General features: G+C 43.2%; 1 protein-coding gene across 7 annotated transcripts; it reads right to left on the reverse strand.

Moving 5' to 3' along the window:
- Window positions 1-5,406: 5,406 nt before the first annotated feature.
- LOC131239262 (potassium transporter 4) lies at window positions 5,407-17,005 on the reverse strand. 7 transcript variants are annotated; one of them, XM_058236872.1, is made up of 10 exons: window positions 16,764-16,998; window positions 12,500-12,740; window positions 12,164-12,409; window positions 11,746-11,796; window positions 10,976-11,236; window positions 9,895-9,947; window positions 9,697-9,811; window positions 8,419-8,673; window positions 6,520-7,658; window positions 5,407-5,519 (listed from the first exon to the last, which is right to left on the reverse strand). In XM_058236872.1, the coding sequence occupies exons 1-9, from the start codon at window positions 16,806-16,808 to the stop codon at window positions 6,568-6,570; spliced, it is 2,358 nt and encodes a 785-aa protein (XP_058092855.1). In that variant the 5' UTR covers window positions 16,809-16,998; the 3' UTR covers window positions 5,407-5,519; window positions 6,520-6,567. The 7 variants fall into 7 exon arrangements, with proteins under 7 accessions (XP_058092855.1, XP_058092854.1, XP_058092857.1 ...); XM_058236871.1 differs by lacking the exon at window positions 5,407-5,519 and adding an exon at window positions 5,843-5,984; XM_058236874.1 differs by lacking the exon at window positions 5,407-5,519 and adding an exon at window positions 16,110-16,334 and having other exon boundaries at window positions 6,347-7,658; window positions 16,764-16,865.
- Window positions 17,006-20,425: the final 3,420 nt, after the last annotated feature.

The raw sequence follows: 20,425 nt of genomic DNA on the forward strand, positions 1-20,425 counted from the left end.
GTCCACCAGCTGATCAATCCGAGGTAATGGGAAACTATCCTTCCAACACGCATTATTCAGATCCGAGTAATCTACGCAGACCCGCCATTTTCTGTTAACTTTCTTAGCGAGGACCACGTTTGCGATCCAATCGGGATAGTGTACCTCCTCTATGAAGCCGACGTCGAGCAGAATGGAGACTTCGTCGGCTATGACTTCGTACCGCTCGGTATCAAACGGTCTCCTCTTCTATTTCACGGGTTTGTGATCCGAGTCCACATTCAACCTGTGGACCATGACATCCGGAGAGATCCCGGGCATGTCCTCATGCGACCATGCAAAGACATCCCTATGTCACCGTAGAAAAGTCAGTATTTTAGACCACTGCTCAAAACTTAATGACGTTCCGAGCTGAACTGTCTTGCTTGGGTCTGCTTCATCGAGCGGTACTTTCTCTAGGTCTTTCACGGATGAGTCCTCTGTAGGTCCTCTGGGATATAGGACGTTGATAGTGAGTGCTTGCTTCACGGACCCTTTCTTTACTGCTATAACGTAACATCTCCGAGCTTTACGCTAATCGCCTCGGAGGTAACCTGTTCTGCCCTCGGCGGGAAACTTCATCATCAGATGGTAGGTAGAGACGACTGCTCTCATTGCATTGAGAGAAGGTCGGCCCAAAATGATGTTGTGCACTAATGGCACATTGATAACGAGGAAGTCCACCATGAGGGTGGCTAAATGTTGTCCTTCTCTCGCGGTCACCGGGAGAGAGATGCTCCTTCAGAGATTACCCTTTCTCCGGCAAAGCCGTGCAGGGGGGTCTTCACAGGTCTAAGGCGTGATCTTAGAATCCCCATTCTTTCAAAAGCTTCGTAGTATATCACATCAACTGAGCTTCCGGTGTCGACCAGGATGCGGTACACCTTATGATTGGCTATGGTCATAGTAACCACCAGGGCGTCGTCGTGCGGATGTTGGATTCCGCACTCATCTTCTTCCCTAAAGGTCAGACTGCACAGGCTGACTCGGAGTTCCTTGCTAGGCCGTCGGCCATGTGGATGTAATGTTCCATATCAGACTTCCAAGAGTGGGCTTTTCGAGCCTGGTTTGAGTCTCCTCCACCGGACAAGCCACCAAAGATGGTGCGGATCTCATTGGCTCTTCTGGGGTGTTGTTTGACTTCTCTTATTCTTCTTTCCGAGTCGTTCTTTCTTCCTTGGTATATCGGTGGAGATGACCCTTGCGAATGAGGGCTTCAATCTCATCTTTGAGATCCACGCAGTCGGTCGTGTTGTAGCCGTGATCTCGATAGAAATGGCAATACTTGCATTTGTCTCGATGATCCGGGTTTGCCTTCATACAAACAGGCTAATTCAGAAGCTTGTACCCTCTGATGTCCAATAGAATTTGCTCATTAGATGTGTTGAGGGGGTATAGAAATGAAATTTTTCATCTGGTTTTCTGCTCGGATGACTATCGTGAGGAGCGCGATTATTTGGACTGCTGGATGGCCGGGTTTCTTCGTTCGTAGGCCTCTTCCCCTTGCCAGCCGGCTCTGTCATTTGAACATTCTTGCAGGCGTTGGAGAATTTCTCAGTGGTAGTATACTTCTGAGCTCTGGCAATGAGGTCAGCTAATGTCTTTGGCAGATTCTTCCTAATAGAGAAGGTGAACATTCTCTCTTTCAGACCACCGAATACGCTAGACAGTGCCATTTTGTCGTCGTAGTCCTCCACTTGTAACGCTTCCTCATTGAAGCGAGTAATGTAGTCCTTGAATGACTCCTTAGGCTCTTGTTTGATGATGAATAGATGAGTATTCGGTCTTACCACTTATGAACTGGATAAGGAATAATAGGCTAAGTTCTGCAAAAGAACTAATGAAATTGGGTTTGAGTTGACGGTACCAACTCCGAGCAGATCCTGTGAGTATGATCGAGAACCCCCTACACATCATCGCGCCCGTAGATGTCTGGATTTGCATCCATGAACGATAAGCCTCCACATGTTCAGATGGGTCACTAGACCTAGAGTATTGGATTACGGGAGGTATCTGGAACCTTTGTGGCATCACCTCGCTTATGATCGCCGAGGTGAAGGGAGGCTCGGTCTCTTCCATCATTGCCTGAACAGCGGCGGGAACTGACGACAGCTGCTGCTTCTTTTCTAGTCTCAGAATCTTGTTGTTGAGCTCTACAAACCGTGTCTCCCACGAGTCATTATTTTTCGCCCCCATCTCTTTGGTGTTTTCTACTTCGGGAGTTTTCCTCCCCCTCCTCCTTTCTAATTCATGTTGGAGGCCAGGGCCGAGGTGACCGAGACATTCGTCGGAGCTTGAGTCGCTGTGCTTCGAGTCGGAACTCGGATTCGAGTTGGGAGAGGGTTCAGAATCGAAGCTGGCGCCTGAGCAGGCTGACGTTGAGGCCCCTCGGGTCTCATACTCCTCGGCGTGGAATGAGCTTCCACAACCGGACCAATTGGTTCAGGAACAGGGTTTTCTTGAGCAGGATGTGGTTGTGGCTCCTGTCGCTGCTTTATCTAATTAATTTCATCAGGCAGGGCTTGTATTTCGCTTTGCGTAACTCGATATTTGCTTGCTCGATTGCGAGAACGCTGGGAAGGCCCTTGAGCTAATTCGGCGTAAAGTAGCGAAGAGGAACGGGTCTGATCATTTTGCTCCGGTTCCACAGCTACCACTTTATTCTTTCCTCTTGCCATTATGCTTAAGAATACGAACCTGACCTTTCATATCAGTTTCCTATAGACGGCGCCAAAAATGTTGATGACTAAATCTGGACGGCTCTTCCCTCTAATCCACAGACTTCGAACCGCTTCAACGTCCTGAACCTACACACTCACGATGAGCAAAGGAGACCTTTGTCTAGGCAGAGGACCCTCCGATGCTTAAGTCAGATAAAGGGAATCTGGGTCTAAGTTCGGGTGTAGTAAAAGAGGGTGTGAGATGTTGTGTACCTGTAGCAATGGAGTCTTGCGGTATTTATACCTAACTATCAGACGGTCTGGGTCCATTAATCTCGGCACGAATCACTTAATTAGTGGGATACTATGATCGTGGAGATATTATCCGTAATTCGGGGATCGTGTAGCATATCGTGCGTATTTGCGTGCAAGACAATCGGTCGTGTCCGCTTAAGGTAGTTTTTTAGTTTAGCGCATGGAACGCCCACATCTCGCCTTGGCCTTGGCTCGGGATATCAAGCTAAGGAGGCCCTGACTCCGAGCCTCGGGCCTAGACCAGCACATACGTGGGCTTTTTCCATTGAGTTATTAGGCGAGGAACACGTCCCGAGTCCGAGCCGAGCTCTGGTCTGGACTTATGATGGACCCGGCCTTACTTGTCCGTCAGGTACTCCGGAGGTCTCCCCTCCGAGCTCCGAGGCGGGCGATGGACTTAACCCGTCAAGTTGAGTTTCTCAGCGACGGGTGACACAGATGTGAGTGGTCGAACGATTCGTCTCTGGTCGGGCAGTAGTGGGGCGGTTCGAGATCTTGCAAGTAGGTTCTGGTATGATCTTTATGTCGACTGCCTCGGTCTTAGATTACTCCGAATCGACAACCTCGGCGCAGGAGCTCAACGGGGGCTGAGCCGAGCATCTTCCTTCAGATCGGTCCTATAATTTTACTCTTACGTATTCGATCCGATTATTATGGCGTCGGACCTCGGGATTGAAGGGGCTCAGATCTTCCCATAACATGTTTCATTCCTCCAAAATGTTTATTTCTTTGTGCATGTTAAACCAGATCAACGGATATATTAGGGATATTCAAATGGAAAATATTGATTTTTTTTTTTAAAAAAAAATTATATCAATTTTCTGGCAGGGTCTGACCCATTGCCATCCCTACTTGGGGCTGTGTTTTACTCTTCATATCGAACTTAGAAGGACCTTGCTCGGGCCAAGACCGCCCTTCAACCATTCTAAATAATTGTTCTTCATCTAGGTAGGCGTTTGCATTTTATTATTTTAATTTCAAGGGTCAGAGCATTAAGTTCATTTTGGGTAAGGTTTTAGCTATGTCTATTTTTTGGGTGGCCCGGACCTGACCAAAAATGTTCGGTTTCAAATCCAGCCACATTTATTACTGGTCTGATCTAATGACTCATTTGGTGGACCCAACCCATCTGCACCCCCAAATCTATTTGCGTATGATATTAAGGGAAGTGTTAGATTTATAGGGAACGGAGAGATTGAATAGGCAATTTGCGGCACACGTGCCAGAACAGATCCGGGCTAGTCGATGCCCCATGATCCATTCATCAGGTCCCTGAGATGCCACGTTTGCAGTGTCATAATGGACGCGCATGTACCACCATACATTGCACACTTGTCTCCTTGGATGTTATTGTTACCAAGTGATGGGCTACAGCTGCTTTTCTGAAACTTCTCCCTTCCGAGGGCGCATTGGCGTTAAGGATATATGGAGCCTCATCTCAGAGGTGTATCGCTCGTCCAGCCATCACTTATGTGAGTCGAGATTTGCAAAGTAACTGAGTCATTTTATCGAAAAGTTGGTGAGCAACATCAATGGCAAAGTAACCGAGTCACCGAACTGGTTCAATCCGAGTTTGATTCGAGCTGGATTCGATCTGAGTCGAGCTGGGGTCTGCTCGAACTCATTTTTGGGCTCAAAAAATCAGCTCGTCTCGGCTCGAACTCGGCTTCAAACCGAGTCGAATCGAGCTTTTTCGAGTCGAGACGAGCGAGCTAACCGAGCTAGCTCAGTTTGTGTACACCCCTAACTAAGCTCGACAGGGTCACGAGGGCAGCACCCCCTTGTTTGGGGTTCAAGGGTATAGCCCCCAATACAGAGGACAATTTCATAATTTCACATGAAATTTTATGTAAACCCTAATTCAGTTAAAATAATATATATCCTGTTGTTGAAAAAGAGAGAAAAAGAGCCATCATTATATTGAGAGCCGCTTCTTTTTTTTTTTTAACCTTTGAACATAATGGATTGGTGTGAATCGGCGAACACATCGAAAAAGAGCCACCTAAATATCTCTAGTGTTGTTTGGTTATTTTTTTTTTCTACTTTCTTTTAATTCCGATATTGTCATGCCTGTGATTGATAAAGGATCTTTCTCCCAACAATTGGATCATGGAGGTTCATCTCAAGAAAATGGGTATATGATAGTCAGTGAATCACGTAATCATCTAGTAAATCCTTGCTGATGTCTTCAAGTTAGATAGTGGCACACAAATGGAAAGTCAAAATGCGTGCAGAACCCACGACACGTTGTGACATTCTCAAGCTACTTCATGTCACCTGTGTGAACTTTAATGCTCTGGCAAAGTATAGTGGATGATAAGCAGGGGCAAAATTGCATACGTGCCATATAAGTAATTCAAATTAAGCTGTCCAAGTGATGGGCCCCAGTTTAGATGCACCGTGAACAAAAATGTCATCAAACTGTCGGATTGGTAGACATTTGTTAGTGAAAGCAAGGATTTAAAGTATCATCCCAAATGATGTGCATCATACAATACATACCAGTATCACCCATGAACAAAACCCCTGCGTTCCATAAAAACAGCAAATACAGGGTGATACAGACCATATCGCTGGTGATGAAAGATACAATGCATTGATTTAAATCCTTGGTTAAAATTTAAATCCTTGGTTAAAAGAGAAATACTGAACGGTTGTACAACAACAAACCAGTATCCACGAATTAGAGGTTTGGATTGCTCAATCAATCTGATTTTCGACTCAATGACATTAAGTTCCAGTGTAGTGGGTTGATGCTTTACTGGAGCATTGAATGACTACCATAGTTCAAAAACTCACTGACTTAACGTGGAGATTTTGGGCCAAGTCTCTGAGAAACACAGCTTGACAAGCCAGCTGACTCAACACAACTTGAACTAAGTCGACCACCATGTCAAGTGCCATGTCAGAGGCCTTTTAGTAATCATAAGCAGCAGCCAGCCAGAAATGCAACCTTGTTACCAACATTCCATAAGCTGAAGCTTCGCTTTTCTACAAATAAAAATTTTGAACTATGATCTAAGGTGATTGACAAGCAGGATCAATCAGGGATAAGTTCAAATGGTCAATTTAATCTCAATCAGCTCCATCCAAATAACTTGATCAGACAAAACTTTGGTACCAAACAAAGAAGATTGGTCAGACAGAAAGATGGGGATTAGGTTTGATGCATAAGATGCTCCATGGGAAATCGTATTCCTACAATATTTCACCTGGATTAGTTGCCTGGCAATGCATAGGCCACAGTCAAAATAATACTTGCTACAAACCATCCCAGCCATTCATTTGATCTACGGATAGATACAAGTATAGAACAGTTGAACATTACATTCAACTGAATGGTTATAGGATCATTTCTGCAAAAATAGAAGACCGTCCATGGCCTATCCATTGTAGGCCCACCTCCTGAAGTGGGTCTCCAAGTGATATTTACATACAGATTGACATGTTTTATACTATATATATACATACAGATTCATCTTAAAACATGGGTAAGTAACAGAAAAAGAGAGAGCAAGGTCCTTACCTTAAATACTCGCTCAGTCAATGGGAAGTCTATTATTTTCTGGACAGCCTACACGTAGTATATCATGCCCACTTCAATTAGGCTGATGTGAGGGATATTGAGGGCCACAGCAGGCCCTCTGCAGTTCTTCCTGAGGAATGAGTAACCAAAGTCGATCGCCATCTTCTTCAAGAATGATGATGATCGCCGGGCCTTCACATATGAATGGCCCATTATATAAGTGACGCCTGCCTCCTTGGCTTGTATTAAATCTGTCAGCTCTTCCCTCACCAATGCATTCATAGACGGATTCTGCTGCAGCTGGAACCTCACCTGCTGTCGTCTCCTCGGTGGGGCCCCATCCTCAAACATAGGGCTTATGCGCTGCAGGGTAGGCGATCTGCTGCTTCGAATTGTGGGGCTCAGATTGTAGTCTTCTAGCTCAGACACTATCAAGCTTGTGCTCTGCCTGTCGGCTCTCGCGCTTATCACCGCCATCCGTCCGTCCACGGGGGAGCTCTCGGTGCTCGTGAACTGTGGCGTGTTGTCTGCCTCCATCTGGATGAACTCTGCAATGCTCTGGATGAGCTGGTTCTCAAAGTCACCGTTGTCCCTCTGGATATCCATGTAGCCATACCTTACTATGCATCTGTACATCCTGTAGGGCCTTGGGCAAGCCCGCCCAATCAAGAAGCGCTCTTCGACAGAGACGTGGGGCACAGGAACTGACTTCACACATACGAATACCAACACTGTGTGGAACGCGGGGAGGTTGGTGATGAAATGGCTGAAGATGGGTGGCACCCCAGTGGCCAATTCCGAGTAGATGAGGCCCATTCCTGGGACACGGACAATTTGGAGGCTCGGTCCGAGGCTGAGTAGCCATCTTAAAGAGACTTTGTTGTTCAGATCAAACTCATATTTCTTGCGGGTCCCGTAGTGCCAGACATACATGACGACCATGAATATGCATGAGAGGACGAGGGGCACCCACCCTCCCTGGGCCACTTTCGTGACTGCAGCCGACAGGTAGACGCCCTCAATGGATGCAAAGATGATCAGGAACATAGCTGCCAGCAGAATGCTTTTCTGCCATACGAAGATTATGATGAGCATCATGATGAACGTCGTAATGAACATGACTGTCATGCAAGCAATGCCTGCAAGAAAACAATCCGGTTTCCATAAAATAAATCATCAAGTTCCATTTTTATGACATAGCCTCATAGGCTTGTGGGCCACCACAAGGACAGATGATAGCCTAATCATAGTCATTTGATGATCCCAGCCATCTTATGACTGTAATTTCATCCATTTTCTGACCACTAATGTGATGGCTAAGATAGTCCATTCACTGCAGCTTCTTAATCTATTAGCATCTTCACATGGTGACCCATAGTTCTAAAACTCGGTGACTCAATTCAACTCGACTAGAAATTGAGCCAAGTCACTGTGAAACTCGCCAAGGATGTTTGACTTGGTTTAGTCTCAGCTTCAAGATGACTTGAACAGAGTCACTTGCCTGACTCAAGAGACTTTTCAGTAGCAAACCGCATCTACCAAATAATGATGCATTGTTTCCATATTTTGCATGCGTACAGACACACACATATTCGAACTGTCCTAAGTGTCTATAAGTAGTGCAATTAGATTTCTACTTTAATTATGAGATATTGAGTCAAGTCCAATTGAATCGAGTCAACCTGACCTGGCTGGATATCAAGCTGAGTCAAGTTTTTAAGCTTTTAAACTATGGGTGGCCCACTGAACAAATGGATCCAATTGGCCATAGAAGTCCACCATGTGCCATATAAGAGCTGATATTGACTTGTAAGCCTCCATCTTGAAGCAACTTGCAAGCCTTCCCTTGGCCAACCCCTCTTTATGAACTTGAACAAGAACTTCAATAAGCGCTCTTACCATAAGCATTTCCGATAATAGTAGTGTCTCGAAACCCAACAGTTACAGCAAGGCATAGTATCATGAGTATCCAGTTTATCTCAGGGATGTAGATCTGCCCATAAATTTGCCTTGAAGTGTGGACCACCTTGACTCGTGGAAAGCAACCAAGGGCATGGCACTGTTTGATGATTGAGAAGGTAGCACTGATGACTGCTTGACTCCCCACAATGGCAGCGAGGGTAGCGATCACAAAGACGGGCCAAAAGAGAGGAGCTGCAAGAAGAGAGATGACAAAAATCAGCTTCTACCCATTTTGGATTGGTAAGCGAAGAGCATTTTAGAAATTAACGTTACCTTGATTAGCCTCCCTCGGGAAAGCCTAAAAGAGACTGGGTACTTCGACTGACAGAGAGTTGACCAAGAGGGATGCTAGCAGCTGACAAAACAGTTTTGCCCCTAATTTTGACATAACAGATCATTTTCACCTTACACACCATTTTATGGTTGATGGTGTGGCCCACTTTGATGTTTCTATGGCATCACAAGGTCCATTAATTTTGGCTGCACATTCTAGGACATGAGAAAAAAAAAATGAGGGAATCCCAAACTCAAGTGGGCTATACAAGAAGATATGATGGGGATATGTTGTGCACTGTTGAAACATTGGGGCATGGAGAAATTTTGGACTAGGATGATCTTGAAGAAATTCAAAACTCAAGTGGGCTATACAAGAGGATATGGTGGGGATATGTCATTGTTGAAACATGCTTGGGGCAAGGCGAAATTTTGGACTAAGATGATCTTTGTGTCCTCCATCCTAGTGTGAATAGCAAAGAACGGGTTGGAATGCAAATTAGAGGGGTTAGGTAGCTTATTAACTATGGGCTTTTTGGTCATTTACAAAATACAGTATGAAATACGTACGGATTTTTACTGCATGGGCTTTCTGCACTAATGGCTACCAGTTAACAACCCCGCGCCAACCCCCCCCCCCCCCCAATTATAGAAATTTTAGGTACTACTTGAAGACAGAAAAAGAACAATTGAAAAACGATTCTCTTTCTTCCACAAATCCCAAAGACACTGTTGGGTGTGGCTGGCTTTTTCAGAAACACGAACCGGAATAGGCATGAAAACACCAGACCTTCCGGTTTTGTGATATTTCAATTAATAGCAGAAATTCCAACCAAACCCCCCAACTGTCCCAGAATCTCTCTTCTAAGCATGAAACTATAAATCACACTACGAGAAATTGAAAGGTTAAAAAAACCAATGTAAGCATATGCATGAACTGACCTGGTATTGAGTCGTAGAAACTAACTGGGATTTTGGAAATGTTCTTAGTCAGAAAAGCAGCCTGCCCCATGTATTGTACTACCAGGCACGGGTAAATAACAAAAGCGAAGGCAAGCTGCATCATCAAGAAGAAAATTCAGGCAGAGTAAATGACTCTTGCATCAAATACAAAAAATTCCAAATGTAGTAATGACTTACCCTTATTGACAAGGCATTGAAGTGACCGAGATCTGCGAACATAGCTTCAGTACCTGTGAGAGCCAGAAATGTTCAGCTAGCAGAAACCAAGGGTGCCTTTTGATATAATGAAGTAACTGGGCATGCAGATGCTTCTCCACCCAAATCTCAAGCATCTTGCAATGTGGCAGAAACCAGAAGCACATCTGGAATTTTGTGCCTTCCCAGGCACCAAGCAGGGCAGATATTAGTCAGGGATGATAGTGAGCCTGGATGGATTTGGGATGAGAATAGAGGCATGTGATCTGGCCTGGGCATTACTAGAGGCCTGATAATTAAATGGAACGGGCCTTGGCTTCGGTATACACAAATGCCCAATAGGGACAGCCAGCCCGACTTATTGAACATTACTGGTAAGTTAGCTAACAGTCTGTGCTGGGTTGGATTTTCAGCTCAAGTGGATATTGGACGAGCATTGGTCCATGTTACAGCCCTAAGCATCTGTTTCATGCTAGAAATCCCAGGATTTAGCCTTCATCCAACCAGCACCCATGTTTCCATGGAATTTGGCAAAATGTCTTAGTAGTTCAAATCATATGTTCCAATTCAGTCAATAACCACAGAAAGTGAGTAATGATAATATCCTGCTTTAAGAAGTTGACGCTCGACTTGGAGCCCATTAGGAGCCCGGGTCTTAGTTGATTTGAGATGGTGTCAAGTACTCAAGTGGACTTGGGTCTCCATTCATGGCTCAGTGGTAGACTCACAAGAGTTTCAACACTGAGACCAGGGATCGAATGCCCATGTGGTGTGAGTGGGTGTGTGAGTGTGGGGTGTGGGTGTGTGTAAAAAAAAAGTACTTGACTGGACTTATTTCCTTTTGAAATTAGAAGTTCAATAAGGTTTTATGAAAGACCAAGTTATCCCTTCACTGTAGAGATGAGTGAGTTATAGAATGGATCTGTTAGTTTTTCAAATTACTGAATTGAGTTTCTTCAATCTCACATAACATTAATTTTGCAAACCAAGAATGTTCCATATGCATGATCATGGCTAATGTAATGAAACTCAATTGGTATCTGAAGTTCTGAATGGCACGTACCCGTTATGCAGAGGAGTATCCCTCCAAGAGAAATCCAACCATCTTTACCCGTCTCTCTAAAGAACTTGTAGATGTAATATGGAGACAATGCACGCCATATTTTGGGATTCCAGTGGATGGTGTTGTATAGGCCAATGCCAAAAATAGATATCAACCATATAATCACAATGGGTGCAAAAAGAAATGCTACCCTGTGTGTGCCGTAATGCTGCAGTGTGAAGAGGCCAACCAAGATGACACAGGCAAGCAACACCAACTCACCTGGATGTATTCAGACAACATCATCAATCACAACTCGCAAGATAGAAACTAAGGATGTGAATTATCAACAGTTTTCTGAAACCTGAATGGTATCAGAGGGTTGGGTTTGTCTGGATCGGACCACGCCACTAAAACAGGCCAGGTCACTAAAAACCCATTTTAGGAAAGAACTGGTTCAAACTTCAAACTGTTCAGATCAACAAGCCCAACTATCCACGTTTAGGCAGTCCATCCAATCCAATCAGATGCAGTAACAGGTCAGACATTCTGATAGTTTTATTCACTCATTATGTCATGGTGATGTCAAAGCGCGGGTTGGTTGGACCCAGTTTGGTCTGAACTGTGTACTGTCTCGGTTTTAAAACATTGATTATCAGCGCATGTGACAGTACCTCTACCCTCCTAATACCTGAAACGCGGCTCAAAATAAGGGTAATGAGTTGCAGGCTTTTACAGCTAGAAAACGGAAGTAGCATTGCCTCACAAATAAGAAACAGCTAACCACTTACCCTCTTTTAGTTTCCTCTCAGTCACTTGCAGTCCCGAAACTGATGAAAGAACTGCAAATGGCAAGGTTGAATATCTTTAATTCATGAAGAATTTAGCTAACCAAACTTATGAGAAATGCTATCAGATTAATCTACGATTTGTATTGAATTGCAATGATAAGTTAAATAAAATGGTAAGGACCTTAGCATTTGTTATGAGGGCTGGGCTGCAAATTACAGTTATGTTTCTTTTGTATCCTCTATTTCACACATATTAGATAAATTCAATTCCAGAATTCATACAAATACAGCCACAAAATCATGGGCACTTTCAGAATGGAAATATTCAGAATACTGATCCTTGTCAACAGAACCAAGCATGGATCAGAAGGGCATAAACAAAGTGCCACCAAGTTCCGCAAGGAAAGAAACATATTACCTGAAATTGCTGGAGTAAACACACCATCGCCAATCACCATGCAAGCACCAAACAATACCACAAGAAGTAGACCTGTCCGTAGCTTTTTATGCTTCTCAAGCAATCTCTTCAATGGAGAGGAGACTGCAGCCTGTGCTGAGGGCCCATATTTGTACATTGAGAGTTCCTCATCAGCAGCTTGCTGATTGGGAAGCAAACTAAACTTTGCATGCCTACAAAGTAGCGAGTAAAGAGCAAATGGTCCTCCTGGAAAGGTACAAAAATGTTACTATAAACAACTTCAGACCCATGAGAATGCATAAATGGCCATGGAGCAGGATTTTAGTTGTGATGTACCTTCGCCATTATCGTCAGCACTCAACACAATGAAGACGTACTTGACTAAGGGAATCAATGTAAGGGTCCAGAAAATCAAGGAAAATGCACCAAAAATGGCCTCCTCATTTTGATGATGTTGCAACTTCCCGATAAATGTGCTGGAGTACACATAGAGAGGGGATGTGCTCAAGTCTCCGTAGACCACGCCGAAGCTTTGATATGCTAACATTAAGTTCCTGCAGTGGTTCCTCCATGAAGGCTGCATTACCAGCAAACCATATTTAATTCTAAGAGGCAAGACCAGTGCCAAGCTAAAGCCAGCCAAACCACCCATTTCTCAATAATTTCAGATAAGAGGAAACTGTAACTGCATAGGATGCTGGATCCAGGTTTTAAAAACATGTTATGAACCCATAAAAGCTGCATTGCTTTTATATAATGGGAAATGCTGCTATTAAATGGAAGAGAGGGGAGGAAATGGTGAAACAGAGAAGGCCCCACCCACAGGAAAACGCTGGTCATATTTTCCCAAAGTGAGAGTTATTGCCATTCTAGTTAAAAAGACAACTGGCGTAAATAACATTTTTTGTTTAACATGTATTTTTCATTGCATACAACAGCATAGAGTCATATTTCCCATCATAACGGGTGTTATGAAATAAAACCATGGCTAGATCCTAACTGGGATTAACAAAAAATGAAAATTACACTTCAAATTTCCAGATTGTACAAGATAATACTACTAGAAAGTTTTGTTTCATGTTTCGAGTTATATCACAGCCTCAAAGGGGACAAATTGGAGATTAGCCTCTCCACACACACACACACACACACACACACGCAAAAAAAGAGTTCAAAATTGTTGAGTGAGTCATAATTGGGCCTAGTTAACTAAGTTAAGCAAGGCTCCCAAACTGCTGAGTTGAAACTCTGATCTTGTAACAAATAGGTCAATTTATTAACTTGGTTGCTTCTTACTGAATGTGATTGGAACTCTTGATCCGATGGCCACTGTATGGATCAGTCAAAAATCACAGTTGTTGGACAATTTTCCCAAACTACTTGTTGTGAGTTGTACTAGTTGAATTTGGACCACCATTGGGATCGTAATATTCCACCATGCTCCACAACCGGCATTCATGGCGACCCACTTTGTGGCGGCACTCATTCTAGCCTCTTTTACAAGTAGCCCTTTCCACTCATGGCAGTTGCACTCTGGTTGTCCAGGTAACTCTCTCCACATCAGGGCAGCTTTCACTCTAGTCCAGGTTGCCCGTTCCATAGGTTGCCCCTTCCGTGACTCAAACAAAAGACGCGGCGTTGGCTCTAATACCATTTGTTAAAAACCTAAGCAATATGCCAAAAACCCTAAGATTGATGGAACGCATGAAATTAGGCTATTAAACCATTGGAATTGTAACAGGCCTATCCATGTATGGCCCACCAAAAAGTTTTGAATACCAGACTTGTTTGCCATTTGTACCTTGAAAAAGGGAACTGCATAGAACTCTTATGCAGCAACCTGCTTATAGTCCTCATAGATGATAATAGGGAAAAAAAAAAAACTTGTATTATCACTATTGGAAAGGAATCGCGGCATGCTATTGTTTATCGGTTTTTTTAGAAATGTGTTAATCCACTCCCGTTCCTTTATGGGGTCCTATCAGGATCCCCCCGACCGAGCAGTAGTTCCCCACGGCTGTCGAGTGGAACCGTAGATGAAGAAGTGGAAAGTGTTGGGTATCATCATGTTATCCCATTCCAAATCACCCGCTCAATTCCCTTTTGTTGGATGATCCATTAGAAGTGGTGGATCTTAGCTGGAACTGTTCCAGCTATTTGGTTTTTCCCAAGCGACACTTGTTGTCCTTAGTGATGAATTGTTTCGACACACAAGGGGGGCTGGCCATTTATCTAAGAGGAGCTCGTCCCTATTCAAGTAGATCGGTTGGTGAGGTAGCCGGACAATACCATGAATGAATAATAAAAACCAATCAAAAGAAATTCTCCTCAAGGAAAATCTTATGTGGAGGCTCTTTATCTATATTTGGAAACAAGTTTTAACTTTTCTTCTTGAAGCCTAACACCTAGAAATTCACCTTTTTGGACATCGACCTTCTGACCTGCCAATGCTTCGAAACACCTCAAAATCTTCCTCTCGTTTTTTTTTTTTTTTTCCAGATAAAAATCTTCCTCGTTTACCGTTTGAATAGGGTCCACATCACAAGAAAAAAAAACCATATCATCAATAAAGTGAGGATAAGATACTAGAAAGTGGATATTTTCAATCTTGAACAACCTGATTAAACCCTCCTCCCTTGCTCTTTCTAGCATACTACTCATATCCTCCATGATAATGAGTGGGAGACAAGGGATCCCCCTGATGAACGCCTTAAAGAAACCTTTGGGTGTACAGTTGCCCAAAGCTTAAAATATGTTGAATTCATCAAGCACTCCATCATCCACCCACTCCACCTCACCCTGAAACCCAATCTGCTTATCATGTGCTCCAAGAACTCTGAATCAACATGGTCATACTCTTTTTCTTTTCATGGCGAGCTTGCACACGATGCTAGACCTACACTCCCCATATCTAGAATCAAGTCAATTGACACATTCATGTCAATCAGAGTCCCATCTTGGATTTATCTTCCGTGAATAAATGCCCTTGCAAGAATTGACATTACATTTCCAGTCACCTTTCAAAGTCTTTTTGCCAAGACCTTAGTTAAGATTTTAGATGATCATATTGAATCTTGATTTTTTTGGTGAAAAAAATTTCTTTAAGCAGTCCCCGAACAGCCAAGACAAGGCTATGAAGACAATGATGGTCAGATACCAAATGGCTGGAGCAACATTTGGGGTAATATCCATGATGGGCCCAATCAGATGAACAGTATGGGCCTTGATGTGTGAGCCATCAGCGTGACTTTAGATCAGGACTTGGGATTTTGTGTGTCAATCAGTGACACAAAAGACTTTCCCTATTGAGCAAGACTGGCAAAAAGAAGTAGAAGATTCATATCCATGTACAAGAAAACTTATATAGCAAATCTCTCCAATTAATGAAACCAGAATTTATCCTTTCGAATCTACATGGGGTGCATCAGTTATTCTCACAAATTGCTTAGCCAATAAATAAAAATCTCAACAAAACCATATTCAGAGGTGACCTAAAGCTATACAAAGCACATGCAATGAACAATGGATATGTAGAGGAAATACATGATCCTTAGCATGAAGATATGCACAGTATCCTTGGGCCCAAGGTGCTACAAGTGGGCCCAATGTTCCAACATTGAAGATCATTGATCTGATGGACCGCACTATGCTCTCTCAGAGATGTCACAAGAATCTCCTCAGAGAAATCCTAATCCTCTGACCAACTGACAGAAAATAAACAGTTAAGGAAAAAAGAACACAGCAACAGTCTGCAACCAGTGTAAGAAGGCCAAAAATTGGATGGATAGAATCTTCCAATCCAGGATACAGTTAAGAAAGCAACACAACACTGACCTATGATCAACGGAGGAAGGCCAAAGAATGGATAGACAGAAGACTGTAAAGATGAAAAATGGTAAAAATCCAAAATCAACAGAGTAAGGTCCAAAGATAAGATGAATAGCACCTTCCAATTCGGGAGATTTTCAGGGCATCACCCACGCGCAGTGGGACCCATCAAATCAACGGCCTGGATTGTTGAAACAAAAGCCCCAATTTCAGGAACTAAGGATGTTATGATATCCATACTTGAATCAATTCAATTTACTCCCTTTCTTTCCTACACTTTTCTATCTTTTTCGACCATCCATTGCATCCAACATTGAATCACATCCGTCTGATTCAACCACAACTAATTCCAATATTTATAAGAAAAAGAAAACATTAGATAACCAAAATCCTCTTTAAAAAAAGGAAAAAAACAAAATCTCAGTTATATTAGCAGAAAATTTCTTTTAAAAAAATCATATTACAGCATCAAAGAATAACTAAAACTAACATATACTCATTCAAAAAAATTTTAAAAAATAAAATAAATTACTAAACATGAAGCAAGCAGAGGGAGCTGTAATTAACGCCCAGAAATATTGATAAACACAACCTTTCTGTGTACTTTTAGCAACACAACAGCACGAATTGTTCTACTTCATTCCAAAACTAGAAAAGAGGGGCGTTTCTATCAATCAGGTTGGGTGAATATATAAATTAACAAACGGAGAGAGAGAGAGAGAGAGAGAGAGAGAGAGAGAGAGAGAGAGAGAGAGGAAACCCTAACCCTAACCTGAGAAAGGGATCGAGGACTGGAGCTTCCAGATTCGGGCTCCATCGCTTCTTCAAAGATTCGGATCCTTTTTTTCTACTCTCTCGTCTCAAGCAGCAGCAGCAGAGGTAGAAGAGAAGCGGGACTTTTGTACTTTCTGAAATCTTTATTTATAGACACCTGGAGCTCGCACGTGACATCCATACTTTCACCGTTGGCACGTGGTGCTCGTGGGTTAGATTGCTGCTCGACCCCCAGTCAACTGTAAGGGCCGGGAGATCGAATAGAAACCGGTGGTAGCCAAATGCCCAATGGGTTGGTTAGAAATTACGGATGTAAGGATGGGCCACTTTCTTTAAAAACGATGGTGGCATTTTCGTGAATTTAAGGAATTATAAGGGTTTTAAAACAACGGCGAGGGCCCGCTTCTTTAAATACACGATGTACGCGGCCCCGACGCGGGACTTCTAACCGAATCAATTATGATAATGCAAATGAATATTTGAGGAACTTCCGTCTTTTATTCCTCTTATGGGTACTGGAATTGCGAGAAACTACTAAAATGGGACTGCCTGTTACAAGCAAAACGGAGACGTGGAAAGCACTGGTACTCGGGCCGAGTGTGATAGATGATACACAGCCGCTTATATATTACGTGGAAATTGCACGCTTGGCATTTAATTAATTCTAACATGTGCAAATGATGCAACACAATTTAAATGTTTCATGAACGAAAAAATAGGCTAATGTTATTGTCAGACTATCGGATTGGTGGATATTCATTGGACGATTAAAAAATTTAAAAAAACATCTGATGGTCCTTTCTCCACAGGCGTCCTTATTTTGGGACTACGACTTCTATGGTACAAGTTGGATTCCACCATATATTCCATTTAGTGAGTTAATATATGCCACGTGGGTGATTTCTGAGTTTCCACGTGTCAAGCATCATATCAACTAACAGGCAAACCGAGTGCCTCCGCCCTCGCCACGTTTGCTAGAGACGTGAAAAACACTGTTACTCGAATTAAACTCTTAACTAAAACTCCTTAAAATTTTCTGAAATCATAAGCGGTCGGATGCGCTGTAAGGATCAAAAGTTATGATCAATCGTGAAACGTTCTACATCGATGGGCCACACGGTGTATGGTGTACGAGCTATGGCAACCAAAAAAAAAAAAAAATCTAGTTCGTCTACGCGTGTGAATTTATAACGGCTAGAAGGAATTAACGGTCCAGATTCCGTGTTTGCGCTCGATCCCATCCCATGAACCGACTGGCTTGGCTCTTGTGGCGTGGCACGTACTTGGTGAGGATCGCATGTAAGTTCGATTCACGCACACGTGTCCCGTGTCGCCTTCTGTGGATGGAAGCAGAATGGTTGGTGAGCCCAACAACACACGCGAGGTGGTATTGAGCACTGTGGGGCCTACCATGATTTATTCTGTCCATTTATTTTTTATCAGCTCATTTTAAATCATGATTATAATTTTCCTTTATCCATGTCCATGTGACCTTATCAAGGGATTGGATGCTAAATAAATATTACAGTGGCTATAGAAAAGTTTTAATGGTCGAAGTCCTTCTCCCTTTATTTTCTTGTAGTGTGGTCAGTTAAGCTATGAATCTGTTTCATTTCGGGCTCATGTCCTAAGGATTAGCTGGCAAAACACGGGGACGGCGTGGATATGAAACATATACATCAAGGTCGCCCCACAGCGCTAACACCACCCGTGGTGTCGTGGTTACCACCCAATCTGCTTCCCCTATGGATGCTTGTAGAACGTGGGCGAGGTTCCCCACGTGTGCGGGCCTAACTAACTGGGAAAATGACATTACAGTACAGATCATCGCAAAACCTCGAGCGTGGGCTGCGCTCTCTACGGTCAATCTTTACTTATTTCATACTCTTCGAGAGTATGACCATTCATACTCCTGCCCGCAGCCGCTGCAATTGTGCGGAACATGTACCTTCATCAGAACCGAGAGAATGACGGGCCCACTTGTGAATATGTCCAAAGGAAGGGCATCGAGTGGACGGTTAAAATGAAAGCTCCGGCAATCCAGATTGAACAACCAAAATTTTCTCAATCAGAGGGCATGTCACCATTCAAAAGAAATTGACATAGGCAATGGTCATGGATTTCAACGGCTTGGATTCAGGTATGCGTTTGGCATATGTATTCTGACACGTGCATGTATATGGACCGTCCCACTCTGCCGGAGTACCATTTTTTCTTCATTGGAATCAAGTGGACGCAAGGGAATCTTCCGCAACAAAAAATGATATCTCCTTTCTGGAGTGACTGAATACGGACACTTTCCAAACATGTTGAGCAAGGAGATAAACTTTGATACTCTGGCAGACTGTTATCAATGATACACAGGCACTTCGAAGTTAATTAAAACATGCATACGTTGCATACGAGATAACCCAAACTAAACTGTCCAAATTATGGATCATTGTCATCAACCAAAATTAAGCTTATTTGACCACCAGACTATCTGATTTGTGGACATATATTGGACGGTTAAAAATGAGAAATATCCAGTGATCCTGTTTCGGTAGACAAGTGTCCAAATATTCGAGGTCAGTGTCCATCAACCAATCAGATTTTGCGTCTATGGCTTAGTGACAGTGGGGTCCACCATTTGATCGGTTAGTTTGCGTTAATGCATGCCACGTGTCCGAGCTCATGCGTATTAAGCATGAACGCGGATTGCGTCCTTCCCCCGCACGTCTCTAGCCACGAACGGGCAGTTCTGTGCGTAGGGCCACCGTGATGTATTCATATATCCACACCGTCCATCCATTTTATCACATCATTTTAAAGTATGTGCATAAAAAAGAAAATATATCCAACACTCAACTAGACCACACCAAATAATAAGTTTGGTTGCATTAAATGCAACAACAATATTTGGTGTGGTCCACTTGAGTGTTTATCTGTCTCATTTTTTAATGCATACTTTAAAATATCTGAAAGAAGGTATGAACGGTGTAGATAAACATTTATATCACGGTGGGCGCGCCTACAGGACTGCCCGTTCGTGGCTAGAGACGGGCGGGGGTAGGACGCAGTCCACGTCCATTAAGCTGGCATATGCTTGCCGCCAAACCAGAAGAGACAACTTTCAACGACAGGAATGATATCTATCTTTTCCATCAATGCAAGAAACATGAGGATGCACAGGGCATACTCGGTCTTTCAATTCATTGAAGTGGGGTCTGAATTTCAACGATCCAAACCGTTGGTTTGTTGTCTCGCAGCATGGATGGACGACCCAATGAAAATTTCCAAGATTGGAAATTGAACGGTGGCCCAAGATTGATGGATAAAATCCTCCACTCTGGAAGATGTATTATTCATGGTCTATCCGTGGTAAGGTCCGACGGATCAATGGTCTTAAATTCTAGATAATGGGCCCCACGACTACAAACCGAGAACCACAAGAAACAGTGCACGTCCTCTTGAGGAGAAATCTTACTATCCCTCTCCATCTGGATCCCATGATAGATGGCCCGTCCCACATCTCTCTTCATTTAAAAGACATTGGATTATTGAACGTGGACGATTATTCATGTGTATTTTTTGGACGGTTATTCATGTTTGTTTAAATAGCCCATTTGCAGGTCATGAATCCAACGATTAGGATTGTCTGGTTGTCATCATGGGGAGTCA

The sequence above is a fragment of the Magnolia sinica genome, chromosome 3 (assembly GCF_029962835.1).
Source record: "Magnolia sinica isolate HGM2019 chromosome 3, MsV1, whole genome shotgun sequence".
In the NCBI taxonomy this organism is placed as follows: domain Eukaryota; kingdom Viridiplantae; phylum Streptophyta; class Magnoliopsida; order Magnoliales; family Magnoliaceae; genus Magnolia; species Magnolia sinica.